Below are 19,636 nucleotides of genomic sequence, written 5' to 3' on the forward strand. Positions count from 1 at the left end.
CACAGTGTGGTAAAGTGCATTAGAGGGATGTGAATTCTAAAATGCACCAAAACGTTGCAGACTAACTGGCCCATGTAGTCCCTGATGGCACAAACTAAAAGTTCCCAAGCGCAAGTTAACATACTCCTGTATCAACATCCTTCTAGTCCATATTGCCAAACTGTGTAGACAAGCCCTTAGTCCACATTTACAAAGATGGAGCAGGTAGGGATGGGGGAAGATCATGACCACCAAGGTTATGGCTCCTTGCTTCTCAGAGAGAATCTGCACTACCCTGACTTCCTGCATTGGTTATAGTAGCCTCAGGAATGCTCTTAGGTTAGTTGCGAGTTATCAGAACACAGCCTGCTCCAGCCATACTTCCTCCTTCCTCTCCCCCCAGACATGCTCTTTATGCTAGCATCAAGAGGGAGAGGTCAGGCATATTGGGTTTATGCCATCTGAAAGCTCCCGATGGGGAAAACGGTCAGCTGCCTGATCTGGCTGCTTTCCAGCCCTCATATGTTGCTCTTGCAATGGAGTAAGCATTGGAAAATCTGGCCTATTGAGTTTATATTGAAAGAGGTTTCTCACAGTTTTGTAAGGTATTAGTAGATCACTAACCTGCTTCTTCAACTTCTTTCTGAAGAATTCATACTTTCGTTTATAATCCCTGGAATAAGGCACAGCCTTTGAACAAACAAGTAAAAAGTACTGAAATAAGATAATTTTTTAGTAATGAAGTAATATTTTAAAACTGAAATCCTGTCTGAAATTGTAGTTTGCGATTAGTTTTGCTGACAGTTATCTGTCATATTAAGTATCAAAGCTAGGAAGTTAGTTTTCTTTTGGAACACAAATTTCTTTTAAAGAAAAGTTTCGTTTTCTGCAAGCTTATGTTAGGTCAAAGATTAAATTAGTTTTATTTTGCACAGCACAGCTAAATATCACACAGAGTTGATCAGTAACTTCAAAAATATTGCTTTCTCTATTGAGGAAATTCTCTGCTTTTCACATGGACTCAATGTTTCTTCTTCATTTAAAGATTATTTCTAAGGGATAACAGATCTAGAAATACAGATATTTCTTTTTCAGATATGCCTTCTCAAGTCTGTTATGTTCAAGCACTACAGAAATTAGGCATTCCAGACTGAATATTTGAGAATAGTGGTAAAATTTCATTTAACTTCTGTTAATATTATTTTTTGCAAAAATATAAAAATCTTTATAAAAAGTCTTACTGGTCCAGTTATTGCTACATTCTGCAATCGAGGATCTTCCCATTGTGTTTTTTTTGTATCTGCAAGACATTTAAGTTAGTGTCACCAATTTAGATCTGATTCAGTAATTAATTACATAACTTACAAGGAGATACTATATTGTACATACTATGGTTTATGTAGAATATTCTTCCATCTGTGTGAGTTCTCTCTTCCCATCCTGGCTATAAGAAGAGTGATCTTTTAATACTAATTCTTATATATCCTGTCCGCAACAAATGCTAACAATTTAATCAAGATAGTAAGTGAATTGCAGTATTTGTATATTATATCAAGTTACAATTACTGAAGTCTCAGCAATGCGATTCAAAATTTGAGTGTTGGCTATATACTTTATATTAAATATATTAAAAGTGTATCATAACTTTGCACTAAACTTAGAGATAGCTAGTTTAAATGTTTAAAATTAGATCAGCCTCAGAACAAAAACAAAAAATTTCACTTACTGGCAAGGGGCCTAAATCTACAGGATCTAGAGAGGTCTTTTTCCTCAGATGAGCTGGAATTTTCAATCTTGGATCTTCCTTTGAAAACATAATAAAACACTTCTTAACAAAGAGAAAAGGATTAATGATACTTTAATGTTTTCCTGATTTTGTAATGACCAAGACAGACTACCCTTACTCAGAGCTAGACAATTAATACACATTCCCCAGCCAAACTAGAGTCACAGGAATTTTCAGTTCTCCACTTGCTTATGGTCACCTTTAAGTTTCCAGGCTTATCTAAATTCTCATTTTATTAGCAACAATATTCATGAATCCAATTTAGTTTAAGAGCAATTGAACCAGGTTAACCATTCCACAAAATGTCTTTGGAACACCTTGATTTTCTGAGTGAAATTCTTCCGCAACCAAGAAGAGACTACTCTTCATTTTGAATCTACTACCTAAACCTGAATGTTTCTCTCCCACCTGAAAAGAGCCCTAACTCGCTGTTTGGGAAGGTTTGGATCTTCAAATATTTAAACTATTCACTAAGACCTGCCTTCACTAAGATCATCTGTACTGCATGCTGTAGTTTTAAAAATTCATGGATACCCTACACAACCTGAATTGTATACATGAGGTATGTTCAGGGTGGTAAGATTTACAGCTGTGCACATTAGCTACACCACACTAACTTCCCACGTGGACAGTCTTACTGAGCAGTAAGAATGCCTTTGTGCACGTTAACTTAATGCACTTTGGAAGTATATTAAGCTAAACCACCTGATGGCACCCTTAGGGCAGGTCCTTATGTCGACCTAAGTTATGCAACTCCAGCTATGTGAATAACATAGCTGGAGTCAATGTAGCTTAGGCTGACGTACGGCGGTGTCTACACCAGGCTGGGTCGACGGGAGACACTCTCCCGACCACTTACCTTATACTTCTTGTTCCGGTGGAATACCGGAGTCAATGGGAGAGCGATTGGTGGTCGATTCAGCAGGTCTTGACTAGAGCTGCTACATCGACCCCCGGTGGATTGATTGCCGCAGCCCTGATCCACGGTAAGTGTAGACATGCCCTTAGTGCGCAGTAAGAGTATCTACATGGGACGTTAGTGTAGCGAGTGTGCTTTAAATTTACACTCTAGCTTCCCCATGTAGACAAGCCTGAAGTTTACAAAGGTATTTTCCGCTAACAGCACATGCCTGCAATCACCGCCAACAGCCTTACAAAACTGCTGTAGGACAGTCATCTGCCAAATATAGGGGTTTCACAGCTGCAAGACAGATTGCTTTACCGATCAATTTCTTCTTAGTATGTGTGTTCAACTACATACATCAGCCTTGATTACCAAGGGGGTGGAAGCTTGCTGTGAATGGAGGGATAAGAGAGGGAGCTACTGAAACTTGGTTGGGGAGGAAGAGGAACAGTCAGCTCCCAGCAGGGAAGAAGTATTCCCAGCAGTTCCTATTGCCATTCCTACAGCAGTTCTTTGATGTACTGTGCCTTCCCCACCCTTTCAGGCAGCTGGTGCCCTATGTGTTGATACCCCATTATTCCCATCTAGCCCTGACGGCTGGGCACATGCTCCTGCCCCTCCTTCGGGCTGGGTGTCTCCACTGGGACCCATGATGGCTGGAAGGAGGGGAGAGGAGAGTTGCTGCTACCCGCTCTGTGGCAGCCAACCTGAGCTTGTGCACTGCGGCAGGAGCTCCTCCCTTTGGATTCCTCTCTCACCTCCACCTTCTTGGGTGTGGAAGCAGAGTTCTGCTCTTGACTCCATGAGATATTATGGAGGCAGAAAACATCAGGGGGCCAGAAACATACAATTAGCCTTCCCCAATATTTCTATTGCAGTGGCGCTAGCCCCTTTCTGTCCCCTGATTTCGCCATCCCTGATATGTCCTACAGAGCCCTGTCACCTCTTTGCTGATCCAATGAGAGAAGTTGACAGTATACCACCTGTTGCACAAGGTAGGAACATAAATACTACGAATAGGTTATTGGCACAAGCACTAGTTTGACTGACAACACACACATTAAATCTACAATAAGATAACCCTATTTTGAAAAAAGATATGCGATGAAATCCTGGCCCCAGTTAAGTCAATGGGCATTTTGCCACTGACTATAATGGGGCCAGGATTTGACTTTAGGCGATTACTTTTGAACTGAAAGCAAGTTACCCATGTAGTAGTTTTGGTATTGTGGTCAATAAAGAATGGTCTCCCATTTGGTGCATGTCGGACTTCCCAGCCTTTAGGGAGAAATCCTTGCTCTACTTCAGGTTGATTAGAAGACTGTTCTGATGAATCACTTGATGTTTGCGGTTGACGTCCTGTAGGAGCACTTTGGACAGTTGATAATTGACTTGTTTCTATTGTAGTCTATCATATATTAGATAAGAAAAATAAAATTATGTACATTTTGGACTGAACACAAAGCCAGTGTAATGTTAACAATTCATGTTAAAGCCAAAAATAGCAAGGGCTTTTGGAGATGTGAATGGAGTGGTCCTAATATGTTTACTGTAAAGAGACACAGTCATACCCAGGCAAGTTAAATATAATTACTCTGAGTTCTTCCATTATTTTTGTTTTTCCAGAGAGTATTCAACTCTTTTGTTACTCAAACATACTTTGTTAAAATAAGCTTCTCCCAAATAATTCTCTCCTGTTACTAAACTCTCCATGTAATTCACTCAATACTCAACTCAATCTGACATCATAATGAAGTCATTGACTGATATGATAGATACAGGAGTATGATCTCATTGCAGGCATGTCAAAATTAGATAAAAATGCCAATGGCACATTTAAACCCTCAAGTGAACATAGTGAATTCCTATTAAAATTAACTACTTTTGTTTCTCTGTTGTTCCCAGTGACAGAGTCCCTCTTACTCTCACAAGAGATGCAACATTATCTCTGAAGCAATATGTTTCAATATGACAACCAACACTGTAACAGAGTATTCACACTATTTCCAATGAGAATTTAAGATATACAACAATGCCTTTGCTCAGAACAGAAGGAGTGTTGAAAGTGTACTCCAAATCTAGCTCCAAATGCAAGTTTCTATTATCAGTTTACATTTAATTGCTGTAGTTGTACTGAGGCGGACTCTCCTCAAGTTGTCACGAGGGGGAGCAGTGTACTTTAAATTGGTCTTTCATGTATCATGTTATGTAGACTGGGACTCCCTTCCCATTGGTAGGTAAGAAAGCTATTTTAAAACCTTGGAGATCAACGTATTTCTTCCTATTGCAGTACCTGTATCTTTGATTGGTGACTACTTTTTCGTAAGACTACTACTACACATTACACAGATTTGCTCAAACCAAGTATCAGCAAAACTAAGTGATAGTCACTGATTAAGGTCTCAAAGTTTATTGCAATCTTAAAGGCCTCACAATACTAAAATGTTTCAGGGCATGATTACCTGGGCCATTTACACATCTTGTATTGCTTAATACACGAGGTTCTATACATTAAAATGCATTTGATAAATATGGACATTTACATAAAAAATAACCCTCGCAGAACAGTTTGCAGTACAGTCAGATATTCAGATTCTCCATGTAAAATTTTAAGGTAATAAGAATTTCCTTAAAAAGTTCTTGAAGCAGGACTAAAGGAGAGTTGAGGGGGGGAAAAAAAAAAAAAGGGTTGTTCTGGAGTTTTGAAAAAAGAACATGTGCAATACAGCAATAATAAACATATTATTATTATGTTTCATATTAACATATGAAAAATACCAGCCCCCTACCCGTCATATATGGACCACTAGTCTTTAACATGCTTTACATATTTCAGATATTTGGTTTCACTGAATGGGTCTCTAGACAAGTTCAGTCATTGTGTAGTGTATTCAAAAAGATTATTTGATTTGTGTTAGCTATTCAATATCTTTTCATTCCAGGATATATGAATGAAACAATGGAGAGAACTCAAAAATACCTGCACAACAGGTTTTACCCAGGTAGTCGTTCTGGAATTGTGATCTATATAATATGACCTTCCTTTTTCATCTTGCCTTTCTTCCCAACCTGGAGGTAATCCAGATGAAGTAGGGAGTAACTAAAATTAAAGAGGAAAATATTACTGTAGGAAAGTACTGACTAGCAAATAGTCTTCATCCATCAGATTTCCCCAAATCAGAAGTCATAGAGGGAAAGTTTTTAGTTGTTTAAATAGTGGGTAAAACACAGTAAAGATGTTTAAATCCATATTGGATAACATGAAACCATAGAAGCCAACCACATCCTTTTTGCTCAAAACCACCATCTGAGTCGATGGAAAACATGTTTAAAAAAAAAAAAAAAATCTTTCGGTTTGGCTGTTTTAGCCTAGAATTTATGGCTGTTAAGTTACTACGAAGCTGCAATGGCGTATGGGAGTACAACGCAAAAATGCTAGAATTGTATTGTTGATAAAGCAAGATGATTTAACTTAAAAAAAAAAAAAGTCTCACATCTACATGTTAAAATTCTTCCCTCCTCCAGGCTACAACCATACATTAAATCCATCATTAAAACTAAAAATGTGAACTTGGAAGATGGAAGCCTTATGTTGGGATTCCAGTCTTGCAAGACCCACAGACTGATTTTGTCGGGATAGCTGCCAGAAGCTGAAGGCCAAATCTCACCTGCGTTTTAGTACTTTACCCATGGTAAAAAAAAGTTTCACAAGTAGTGAATTTTCAGATTCTTATGGTCTACAAAATCGTGTGGTTTTTGGAATATAACCTACCACAGGAAGTGCAGGCTGTTCCTCAACTCTGTATGTTTGCAGGCTACCTCTTCTGCTGGAATGGTTCTTGAAATTATGAAAGAGAACTGTAAATCACTTATGATTGTTGCTTTTTTGATGCTACCAAGCAATGCAACAATAATGCAACAAAGAAAATTCAGTTTTCATTCAAGCTGCCTCATTTTTTCAGCAAAACAATGCTTATTTAAAATGAAATTTTGAAAAATATTGTAAGAGGTATTAACCATCTGCTCATGGAGTCTATTACTACTTGTACTTCTATTTAGATTCTAGTCAAGCTAATGCCATTTGCAACAGATTATGAATTGATATATAGGCATTAAGATACTAGAATTGTTACCAGTCACATTATTTAATTTATAAAATACAGCTGAGCCTGAGGACACAGCTATTACAGAATTGCTATTGTGTCCTGTAACTAGACTCATGCTTGTGACATGTTAGGGATCTCAAAATTTACCACCAGACACCTAGTAGGTAGAGGAGTAAACCTTCCATATATACTCGTTCATTAGCCCATTCATTTATACGCCAACCCCCCAAAATGGATAGGTTAAAATAGCAAAAAACTGTATGACCCTTTCATAAGCCGACCCTGTATTTCAGGGGTTGGAAAACTTTGGCTCCCGGCCCATCAGGGTAAGCCGCTGCGGGTCAGGACGTTTTGTTTACTTGGAGCATCTGCAGGCATGGAGCCCCTCAGCTCCCACTGGCTGCGGTTCGCCACTCCAGGCCAATGGGGGCGGTGGGAAGCGGCACAAGCCGAGGGATGTGCTGGCCGCCGCTTCCTTCCTTACTCTGGCGGGCCACGTGCCAAAAGTTGTCGATCCCTGTATTAGATATTCAATTAAATGATTCCATAGAGTTTAAAATCATCAAATTTTGGTGTAGATACGTTTATAAGCCAACCCCCGCTCTTTGATGCGTCACTATTTTACCAAAAATATTCGGCTTATGAACGAGTATATACGGTACTAAGGAGGCAACGTGCAAGTCATCTGATTTCTGAGTAAGGTGATGGAATTCGAACAGTGATGTTAACTCTGGACCTTACTCAAGCGTGTCATATTACTAGCATATATACTCCAGCTGCTGAAATTTAGCAGGCTTTGTTTCAACTCCCTTCAGAGGCTGATAACTGCTGTGAAAGGATGGATCTTCCTTATTTTAGTCTTCTGGACACTGTAAAGGAAGAGTGAGGCTCTACTTCTATACCTCTTTTTTGGGAGGGAGGGGGGCACAGGATATCTTCTGCACCTTACCTTTCCCTAAAAATAACTTTACCACTGCCTCTTTTCCTGTTTAGACTTCCCAAGCAGCCACAGTAGAAAGTGACAGTTTTACTGCTGTCCACAGGATTCTGAACTGCAGGAATTGAGGGCTTGTCTACATGGCAGGGTAATGTGTACTACGGGGGTGTGATTTCTAAAGCATGCTAATATGTTGCGGATTAATTGGTCTGCGTAAACCCCACTGGTGGCTCACTAAATATTTAAAGTATGTTAAAGCACATCAGCAGGATCTAATACAGACCAATTAATGCACAACACATTAGTGAACTTTAGAAATCACACCACTTAGTGTGTGATACCCCACTGTGTAGATAAGCCCTATGTTGAGTACAGTGTTAGCTAGTAAAGCAAAGAGCAGCAGCACTGGGAATGACTATCTATAGACTCACAAAAATACTATCAGTTTACATGCAGTTCATATGGAATGGCATCTTCACAATCAGGGCTAGAGATAAAAGTGAAAAAATTTTAAAACCCCAAAGTTCTGATGGCTTAGCACACCTTACCTCCCTGGGTAAACTTCTTTCAATGGAATGGGGATTTTTCAAAATGCATCAGGTTACAACATAGTTGTCTCCAATCCCTTGACTTAGCGGTCTTAGTAATGTAAATTATTTCTCTCAAGTTTACCCCACACGAGAGGAAAATGCTATGGTGTTGATATCTCCTCAAAAATGTACTGCTGTAAATTTAGGTACAGTTCTAGAACGGTCCTTCTGTAGTACTTTTTGGTGGTATTCTAGACAGCATGATAGCTTGAACAGAAGCTAGATTTGTGAACTCAGGTAATTCAATGCACATGCTGCTTTAGATCTCATGGAAAAAAAGTCTTGTTTTACAAAAACAAAGTGGGGGAAAAATGAAAAACATTTTATTTGGCGAGTAGGTCTAGTATACCAAGATTATCCTTAAGCCTCTGCAAGAACTGAAGTTAAATGACAGATGCTCTTGGTTTGAAATATTGATTCTAGCTCTGACAAAATAAAATAAAAAAATATCTAACGCTAATTAGGACTGGTATTCCCCTCTTAATTTAAGAGTTTCTCAGTACAGTAACTACAAAGTGATATTACATAATATTTGCTGTAAGAAATTTGGGTTAGAATTAGCTTTTGGGAAAATAATCTGAAGATTTACTATTCATGTTAAAACAATTGGAAAAATATCTGCTATCTTACACTGCAGGAAGTTGATTGGCCAGTGGCTGGACTCCCAGAGGTAGTAAGTCTGGTATTCAATTCTTCTGCAAGGTGAGACTGCATATCAGAGCTGCTCTGTGGCAGTAGTGTTTGAAGATTCTGATTGCTGTACATAGTGGCCTCATCTTCAGTTATAACTTCCCAGCTCTTTTTTTCAGGGAGAAAAAAAAAAAAAAGTATATTTTAGGTTACAAAACCTCAAATCAAACCTTTTGACTACAGGAAAACACTGATTTGTATTTGAAACCCATACAGTTTTTACCTCAGGAGAATCTCTGTTGTCTAGATTTTCTGTTTCCTCTGTTATCTGTCGCCGATGGGTGAATGCATGCTGTGCCTCCAAATGAATATTGCCATTGTCAACATCAGCTAGATTGTCCCTGCACAAAAGCAACAGTACAATAGACTGTATCTTCCAACAGTAAAGTTTGTAATAGACCAGACTAGCAACAAAAACATTGCCAGTAGGAGTAGCAGCCAGAAGCTACAAAATGAACTTAAGTTCAGTAGAAAGCAGAAGAGTAGAGAAAAATAGGGAGCAGAAGGAGGAGTCAAACAAAGGAACTGAATAGCAAATATATTTTAATAGTTCATGTGCTGGAAGGAGAGATCATGCAAACTACATGAGAAGGATTTCAGGTGGGTGCTACTGGTAAAGAGGAAGCAGTCTCAGAAGCATGAAAGGAATTTCTTCTCCATGCACAGTCATTATTAGTCTCTGCTGAGACTACAAGTAGTTTCCATAATGCAGGAAATATATATTGTGAATATTCGTCACTTTGGAAAAATGGACTGAGTAGTGTGCGAGCTGAATTGCTCACCAATCAAAGTCTAACAACATTTTTAAAAGATGTTAAGTTGGGTTAGCTAACTTGCATTAGCTAACTGGCTGAAATAGCAGCAAACTAACAGTTTAGCTAATCAGACTTAAGAACACACTTTTTATTTGAAATGCAGATATACAGAAAAAATTAAAATGAACATCTCCACTACTAGTTTCTGAGCTATTCATTCCCTGACTTGCATTATTGTACAGAATGACAAAAGTGAACTGCCAGTCACAGTAAAGTATACTTTGAATCTTAAAAGTCAGAGGACATACTGAGCAGTTGGTCTTTTCCATTGTGTTCTTCTGGATTCATGGTTGACATAGTAGGTCCTACCAAGGATATCTTGTCTTTCTTCCCAGCCTGGAGGTAGAGGAGGAGATTCCTGTTGCTGCTGTTGCGGCTGACAAGCAGCATCCGGTTGGTCCAATATAATCCAGCCAGGCTATGAGACACAAGGTTAATAACTAAGTAAAGATACTTAACATTCATCAATGTTAAACCTGTAAAAGGAGACATGTCCCAGGTTATCAAGCCACTGTCCTCTTATTCAATACCTTATTAAAAATTCACATCATCTGTGATAATTACGGAAAAATAAAGTGCTAAGTTATCTTCACTCCTGGATTTTAAGTGCACCCCTTAGACATTTTACATTGGGAAGTCTTCCGGACATGGATTGATTTTAGGTATTTTAAGATGACAATCAGCACTAACAAAATGTTAAGTGAGATGTTACAGTGGAACTGGACTGTACACCTCCCTACAAATCTTACACCATTTAGTTTTCCCCATGAAATCCTTGATAATGCATTTTATGAGTTGTTTTTCAGTGTCAGCATGTACATACCATGGGCCTAGCCACTTTACAATGCATTGTCAGAAACTAAATTTAGACCTGTATGGATATAGAGAAGTGGAGGAGCAGTATCTGTTTTTATTATTTGTATTATTGTAGCACCTTAAGCTTAATACCACTTAAGCTTAATATATAGAATTTTGTTATTTTCTGGTTTGGGAATAGGAAAGATACTCAATGGATTTTAAAATTAAGGAGTCTTATATGCAAGGTTCCAGTCCATAAATCTGTAGTAGGTGTATCTGCTTAATGTATGGGTTTTATAACAGAAACTGTCTTAACTATACATGCAGAAGTGGTGCTGTTGAAATAGCTGTTTAAAGTGTTGGGGAAAAGACCTTTACATCTAAATTGGATGTAATTACTAAATAATTAGACAACAAAATAGCTAAAATAAAAAAATTCTCTTCCACTGGATAAAGTTCACGTTTTGTAACAGAGCAGATCATTATGATGACTGGTTAACATTACTACATAGGAAGATGGAAATACTGGAAAATGTTATTCCCAAGCACTTATGGACACTAAAACTAGAGGTCAGCAAACAGTTTTGCTCGTATCAGCATTTGTTGACTTAGATTTTTACAACTGCTGTCTGTTTCCTGCAGAATTACAGCTATATAAAGGTGAGAAGCAATTTTTAAAAAATGATGGGAATGCTTTAACATCACAATTAAACAAGAGACTGTACAGGAATTTTGGATCTCCTTCTGATGCCAAACTAACTGATATATCAAATTTCTAAAAGGTTGCTTGCAGCTTCATCATTTTTAAAAAGATATTTTTATGCCTAACAACTTTTATTTGCTAGAGTTACAAGAACAAGTCAAACCATATGCTCTTCAGCATCAAACAGTTTTCTCACCTCCAGGTCTTCCACCTGTTCTGTGTTTTCTTCTTCAGATCCATTGTTTTTAGGTAAGTATGTCATTTTTAATCTTAGGTGACCTTTAACTCTTGACTTGTGACTGCAGAAGAGAAAAAAATTGTTATTTTGCAACGATATTAAATAAAATTATTACCATTTTGTCACACTTGTGAAAGATACAAGATTATTTTGGTAACTTTCAGTCACACTATGAATCCTATGCAGAAAAAGCATGTAATTTGGTTTGAACAGTCTGAAAAAAAATCTGTACATTTTTTGCTATCAAAGTAATAGTAATTGACATCTACTGTGACAGTTGCTATTGGGCTTTATGCTTTCAAGATAAAGTAGAAGGCTTTGAAATAATCTTGACATTTTGTAACACACAAAAAGCTACCTAAAAAGACCCAAATATTTAATTAGGAATCCTACTTGGTTCTGTTATCAAAAATCTCTACAGGGTGGATGTCTGAATACATCAGGTTTACCGGATTATAATCCTGAAAAAGTGTAAATTTCTTGGGGTGAGGAATAGTGCAACCAGTTACCAGATTTTCAAAGGTAAGTAGGAATTTACCATTTATATAATTACTATTGACAATACAATGCCAGCTCTCTCACTAAAGTATGTGAGAAAGATTCTTTTGTGAAGATTGAATTGAAACCGTTTTATTACTTCAAGTGTTATGGTGAAATAATGTTACTGAAAATTTACAATTATAGACACATGTTTAATCTGAAGTGCCAAGAAACTTACAACTTCTTTTTCAAAGTACACTTCTACCCCGATATAACACGAATTCAGATATAACGTGGTAAAGCAGTGCTCCCCGGGGGGGGGGGGGGCGGGCTGCGCACTCCGGTGGATCAAAGCAAGTTCGATATAATGTGGTTTCACCTATAACGCGGTAAGATTTTTTGGCTCCCAAGGACAGCGTTATATCAGGGTAGAGGTGTAATAACTAATTAGCAACAATTACAGAATGGTAGTGAATTTTTTTTTTTTGAGTAGGCCATAACATCTATTAAGTGAACTGAAAAGACATTTTGCTCTCATGAAAGTTTCCACAATGTGCAATGCAAACTGATCAAAAACTAACAGGAATACCACCACCATTACCATTATCGATAGCCAGTATTTGAACTACTGTTTAGCGTAGATGACACTGAAAAACCTGTATTTAGAGGAACTCTCAGTCGTGCATGCCTAGTTTTCTCCTCAAAACCTTAAATTACCTTTTAGTATTTACCGCTATGCTGCAGTAATACTAGGAATGTGAAAAAACATTTTTCATACCAATTTTATCTTTTTGCTTTTTAAAGAGAAACCCTGGTTTATTGATTGTTGAGGTCAATTTGAGCACAGTTCTGAAAGTGGGGTTAGTTAATTTGCCTATCTATTGACTGGCTGGCTTTACAGCACTTCTAGATCTGTGGCACTGCCTTTCCATTGTAGAGCACTGTTAAACTCATGTCTCGGAGAGAGTATTGAGGTAGATTTATGAACAATAGCAGAACTTCAGGGGATTTTACGAATACAGCAAGTGTGGATTTTTCATAGGTTTGCAAAAAAGAAAAAAAAGTATGCCTTTCCTAACTCTGAAAGGGAAGTAACTTGGGGTATGTCTATACTTGCCTCCGGGTTCGGCAGTAAGCAATCGATCCCGGAAGTGCTCGCCGTAGACGCTGGTACTCCTGCTCCGCGAGAGGAGTAAGCGGAGTCGATAGGGGAGCCTGCCTGCTGCGCGTGGACCCGCGGTAAATACCTTGTAGTTCGAACTAAGGTACTTCGACTTCAGCTACGTTATTCACGTAGCTGAAGTTGCGTATCTTAGTTCGAACTGGGGGGGGGGGGGTTAGTGTGGACCAGCCCTTAGAGATGAGAGATTCCTTTATTCTTTTGCATTTTAAATATTTCCTTTACTTCCTAGTTGGTTAAAAAGAAACAAAGATTCCACTACAGCACGAAGACTTTCTAGCTGTATTTTTAAACAAAAATCAATTGGAAAAAGTTAACATCCATATTTCCTTAAAAAGTTTGTGTTTATTAAACGTAGGCACATTGTCAGCAATAATTAAGCAATGTTCAATTTACTGTAGCTTAAGTGCCGGCATGTAGAAAAGAAGATGAAATCTGCAGTATCTGGGTAAGGAATAGAATAATAAGGTTCACACTGTTTGTGTTTTTAAATTCCTGGCTTCCCTAATACATGCCCATAGGACTAAATACTTTTCAAATGAAAAAAATAAATTATATTTTTAACTGCAGTCAAATGCAACTTACTTGGATTAAGCCACACACAAAAAGGAACATCGTTTCTAGATTAGAGGAGGATACAGTTGACAGCTAAAATGGTTCAAATATGGCATAATACTGAGTGGTGATTTTACGATGTAATGTATAACAGTTACTAGCAGACTATGTTATTATTTTAGCCCCAGGAACTCTCTCTCATATGCTGCTGAAAAAAATGTTACAATTTAAAATTAGTCTTCAGAAATTTAAACAAGTGCCAACACTGATTTATTATTACATTAATATACTGCTCTACGGAGGTGCTCAGATACTATGGTGACACATAAGTACATAGAGAAGCTACAGTTCATAGCAAGTTACAGTTTGCACAGGAAAGTTAGTATTTTAAAAAATGTTTGATATTTACTGACCTTCTTGGATGAAGAACAAAATCTTTAAAGGTGTATGGTCTCTCCATATTTGGATTTTCTGTCTGGAATGAAACAATGTTTGTTTTTTCAAGTCTTATTTGTAAAATCAAATATTTGCATCTTCAAAAATATTTTAAATCTATAAGCCTTTTTCCCCCCAAGAGGACAGACATTTTCTTCATGTAACCAAAAGATTTTAGTAAAAGAAGAAGAAGAAATTAATGTCTGACTCTCTCACATTGAAGAAAAAATACTCTGACCTTTCTCCCTCACAGTATAGTTTCTAATACTTGGGGGAAGCAGGAGCAGGGGAAGGTTGAAGCAATTGTATTTAGCCTGGAACAGAGGCGATTTCTTTATTTTCAAATACTTCACATTTAATACAAGTGTTACCATATCCTTCCCACACTCAGTATTTTTCAAATAAAAAATATAGGTCAGATTTAATAATTGCATTCCAGCTCTAGTGCCAGAGAATCCACAAAACAGCAAACAAAACGTTATGAGTCCTTGCAAGTCTCTGGATTCTCATGCACATAAGTGAATCTGACTCACAATAAACCACAAGGCATATTACATATTCAGTTATAACTTACAGCAATATAGCCGATGTCACAGATACACAGAGAATTTTTTTTTTAAATTCTACCTTCTGCTAGATGCAAAGGCCATCCTAAAAACATTACATCTATAGTTTACTCTTTAAAAATCACAACATGTAAGTCACAACTGACACTTATTCTGTAGCCATTACAATAATGTCTGATTTTACAGTGCTATGTGATAAGGAAAGTGTGAGAGCCTTAACTTTGAATTTCTTGCCTTACACAAATGTTTACTAAGTGATAGGCTGTTCAAAATTTCTGGGGAGTAATTCCAAACTAGTTAAATAATAAATTTTAATCATTTGTATCATATGCTTGGGGGAGGGGGGGAAGAAGGGAATGTACACATTTACTGTATCTGTACTCCACTCAGTCAAAAATGATTTTACATCGAACTGTTCCAGCTTTAAAGGGGGAAAATATTACCATCTATCCAGGCATGTACTTTAAAAAAAATCCCTGTCTATTGTGTATCCAAAGGCTTCTGGGCTCCTTAGTAGATTTAGCATGAATGCTGCATTCCCAAATAGATCCAGAAACTGGAGAATATATAATATTCTAGACTTATAATATTTGCATGAAAAGTGTAAAGTTTATACAAAATGTAAATAACACAATTAGAAGAAACAGATTTCTGGATTATATGTTAACTACTCAGGCTGACAAGTGCAAAACTTTATTAGCACTAATTGGTCGCGGGATATGTATTGGGGGAGAAATGTGAGTGAAATTGTGTGTGTATCTATATCTATTTGCAATGCATTTATACATTACTTACCTGATATATGAGGAGTATTTATGGTTATGTAAGTACTTGGTTATTTCAAACAAAGTAATTTCCAAAAATGTAATGTCTCCTTGTTTAAAAGACCTGTAACAAGGAATTGTTACTCTTGCCTTAAAATTTTATACTTTGATTTACAAGGGGTCAAAATACATAGTCCAGGGATGCTTGCACTTCTATAATTTGAAATAGTAAACTTAATCCAAAAGATCATGAAACAGAAATCTCAAAGGAAAACATTTTTTGATCCCTAAGTTCTAGGATTTTACCATTACCAAGCCTAGGATTTCAGGCAACATATGACATGTTGTTATGCCCAAATCTAATAGCGTGGATTCAAAGGATTTTCTGAATCTGGTATCTTTTGCACTGATGTTCTGAAAGAAAAAAATGTTTCTCTCTTATACTTCAGATATTTAAGCTACATACAAATGCCCTCTATCAGTATAAATTAGGGATCTGAGGATCTTACCATTAAATAAATTCTCAAAATCCTGAAATTTTAGAATTGCAATCAGCTTGAAGAGAGAAATCATCTTTGCCCTAAAATCCTAAACACAACGCATATTTGTGTTTAAAATGTTTGCAGGATCAGAATCTTAATCTGCAAAACACATTTACAGAGCTCTAGATCCAGTCAAGTACTCCATTAACTACATTTAAGTTAAAATAGAGAGAATTTTCTAAAGTTACAATATTCCCTGTAACATCTGCAATATCAGAGATCTACAACCTATCCTCAAAGATGATCCTTTACTCTCACAGATCTTGAGAGACAAACCTGTCCTCGCTTGCAGACAACCCCCCAACCTGAAGCAAATACTCACCAGCAACCACACATCACTGAACAAAAACACTGACCCAGGAACCTATCCTTGTAACAAAGCCCGATGCCAACTCTGTCCACATATCTATTCAAGTGACATCATCATAGGACCTAATCACATCAGCCATACCATCAGGGGCTCGTTCACCTGCACATCTACCAATGTGATATATGCCATCATGTGCCAGCAATGCCCCTCTGCCATGTACATTGGCCAAACCGGACAGTCTCTCCGCAAAAGAATTAATGGACACAAATCTGACATCAGGAATCATAATACTCAAAAACCAGTGGGAGAACACTTTAACCTGTCTGGTCATTCCATGACAGACCTGCGGGTGGCTATTTTACAAAAGAAAAACTTCAAAAACAGACTCCAACGAGAGACTGCTGAGCTGGAATTGATATGCAAACTAGATACAATCAACTCAGGATTGAATAAGGACTGGGAATGGCTGAGCCATTACAAACATTGAATCTATCTCCCCTTGTAAGTATTCTCACTTCTTATCAAACTGTCTATACTGGGCTAGCTTGATTATCACTTCAAAAGTTTTTTTCTCTTACTTAATTGGCCTCTCAGAGTTGGTAAGACAACTCCCACCTGTTCATGTTCTCTGTATGTATATATATATATATATCCTCAATATATGTTTCACTCTATATGCATCCGAAGAAGTGGGCTGTAGTCCACGAAAGCTTATGCTCTAATAAATTTGTTAGTCTCTAAGGTGCCACAAGTACTCCTGTTCTATCTGCAATATATACACATTACAGAATTGTGGGAATGCATGAAAATACAGAAGTTGACTAGAAACTGTTTTCCGTGTCCAAACTGAGAAATGCAAAACCCGTAAAGTAAATTAGCTGAAAATAACTTAACATGGGAAAGAACATCAAGGATTAAACAAAGTATCCCTTTCAATGTTACTAATTGTATTTACTGTAGCGCCTAGGTGCCCCTATCATGGACAAGAACCCCATTGTGCTAGCTGCTGTACAAACAGAACAAAAGGACAGCCCCTGCCTAACATAAAATAGGATTTTTTTAAAAAAATGTTGAAGTCACACTCCACATTGGGTTAAATTTGCATAAATGGGTATCTAAACGGCATACGCAAACTGGCTAATTGCACAATCAAGTAACAGTTTAAATGGCAAACTACATATATGAAAGCAGTTTAATTTCATGTATATTTATAAGCATGTTTTTAAAAGTTTTTTATTTCAAGCTTAAATAATGGCAGACTATCATCAATATGAAGATAATGTAACAGTATAACAGACAGCTCTATTCTGCTGCATGTGGAAATGATTTTCAGCTTTTAAAGACGTTAACAGAGCAAAAGAAATTCATTACACTGGTAAGAGGAATTTGTCAAATGACTAAAACAAGAAGTTGCAACTATCTATTCCAATAAGACAACCAGAGGGCTTTTCTAGTGCAATAGTTCTCTGCAGTATGTAGGAAAAGCTACCATGCTGTTGTCTTTTCAGAATATCCAATACCTATTGCCCTGAAAAGCTCATTACTTCTGTTAAAGAAATGATACAGTATTAAAAAACAACCTGTTAGCAGTCTCTGAAAGAAAAAACCTTCTACCATCACTTTTTATTAGGGCTGTCAAGTGATTAAACAATAGAATACAATTTTAATATTTTTGGATGTTTTCTACATTTTCAAATATATTTATTTCAATTACAACCCAGAATACAAAGTGCATAGTGCTCACTTTATTTTTGATTACAAGTACTGTATAAAAACAAAAGAAATAGTATTTTTCCAATTCGCCTAATACAAGTACTGTAGTACAATCTCTTTATCATGAAAGTTGAACTTACAAATGTAGAATTATGTACAAAAAAAATTGCATTCAAAAATAAAACAATGTAAAATTTTAGAGCCTGCAAGTCCACTCAGTCCTACTTCTTGTTCAGCCAATTGCTCAGACAAACAAGTTTGTTTACATTTGCAGAAGATAATGCTGCCCGCTTCTCATTTACAATGTCACCTGAAAGTGAGAACAGGAGTTCTCATGGCACTGTTGTAGCCGGCGTCACAAGGTATTTACGTGCCAGATGCGCTAAAGATTCATATGTCCCTTCATACTTCAACCACCATTCCAGAGAACATGAATCCATACTGATGACTGGTTCTGCTTGATAACAATCCAAAGCAGTGTGGATCGACACATGTTCATTTTCATTATCTGAGTCAAATGCCACCAGAAATGCAGAAAGTTGATTTTCTTTCTGTAGTTTCTGCATCGGAGTGTTGCTCTTTTAAGACTTCTTAAAGCATGCTCCACACCTCGTGTGTCAGATTTTGGAAGGCATTTCAGATTCTTAAACCTTGGGTCAAGTGCTATCTTTAGAAATCTCATATTGGTACCTTCTTTGCGTTTTGTCAAATCTGCAGTGAAAGTGTTCTTAAAATGAACATGTGCTGGGTCATCATTTGAGACTGCTATAACATGAAGTATGGGGCAGATTGCAGGTAAAATAGACCAGAGGGACATACAATTCTCCCCCAAGGAGTTCAGTCAAATTTAATTAACGCATTATTTTTTTAAATGAGCGTCATCAGCATGGAAGCATGTCCTCTGGAATGGTGGCTGAAGCATGAAGGGGCCTACAAATGTTTAACATATCTGGCACGTAAATACCTTGCAATGCTGGCTACAAAAGTGTCATGCAAATGCCTGTTCTCACTTTCAGGTGACATTGTAAACAAGAAGCGGGCAGCATTATCTTCTGCAAATGTAAACAAACTTGTTTGTCTTAGCAATTCGCCAAACAAGAAGTAGGACTGAGTGAACTTGTGGGCTCTGAAGTTTTACATAGCTTCACTTAAAAACAAAACAATGTATCAATCAATCAATAAAATAAAAATCTACATTTGTAAGTTGCACTTCCACAACAGATTGCACTACTGCACTTGTATGTGGTGAATTGAAAAATACTATTTCTTTTATCATTTTTACAGTGCAAACATTTGTAATAAATAATGTACACTATTCCAATTACAACACAGAATACTATATGAAAATGAACACAAACATCCAAAATATTTAATACATTACAATTGGTATTCTATTAACAGTGTGATTTAAACTGTGATTAATCGCGATAATTTTTTAATCACAATTTTTTTGAGTTAATTGCCTGAGTTAACTGAGATTAATTGACAGCCTTACTTTTTATGTACAAATCAGCAACTGCAGAAGTCGATGGGGCTTATTCTGAG

At 37.1% G+C, this 19,636-nt stretch overlaps 1 protein-coding gene across 11 annotated transcripts in view; it reads right to left on the reverse strand.

The window, feature by feature from the left end:
• Positions 1-19,636, reverse strand: part of NEDD4 (NEDD4 E3 ubiquitin protein ligase) — a 109,715-nt gene that overhangs the window by 12,976 nt on the left and 77,103 nt on the right. For 6 of the 11 annotated variants that reach the window (XM_065559461.1, XM_005294234.4, XM_005294235.4 and 3 more), the window contains 12 exons: positions 14,175-14,236; positions 11,505-11,607; positions 10,056-10,225; positions 9,216-9,333; positions 8,933-9,100; positions 6,442-6,507; positions 5,650-5,769; positions 3,877-4,077; positions 1,706-1,783; positions 1,369-1,423; positions 1,221-1,279; positions 604-669 (listed from right to left, as the gene is read on the reverse strand). In XM_065559461.1, the coding sequence (XP_065415533.1) occupies positions 604-669; positions 1,221-1,279; positions 1,369-1,423; positions 1,706-1,783; positions 3,877-4,077; positions 5,650-5,769; positions 6,442-6,507; positions 8,933-9,100; positions 9,216-9,333; positions 10,056-10,225; positions 11,505-11,607; positions 14,175-14,236 (1,266 nt within the window). The remainder of the gene's footprint in view (positions 1-603; positions 670-1,220; positions 1,280-1,368; positions 1,424-1,705; positions 1,784-3,876; positions 4,078-5,649; positions 5,770-6,441; positions 6,508-8,932; positions 9,101-9,215; positions 9,334-10,055; positions 10,226-11,504; positions 11,608-14,174; positions 14,237-19,636) is intronic. The other 5 variants (XM_065559465.1, XM_065559464.1, XM_065559462.1 and 2 more) reach the window with 2 other exon arrangements.

The sequence above is a fragment of the Chrysemys picta genome, chromosome 10 (genome assembly GCF_011386835.1).
Source record: "Chrysemys picta bellii isolate R12L10 chromosome 10, ASM1138683v2, whole genome shotgun sequence".
Classification (NCBI taxonomy): domain Eukaryota; kingdom Metazoa; phylum Chordata; order Testudines; family Emydidae; genus Chrysemys; species Chrysemys picta.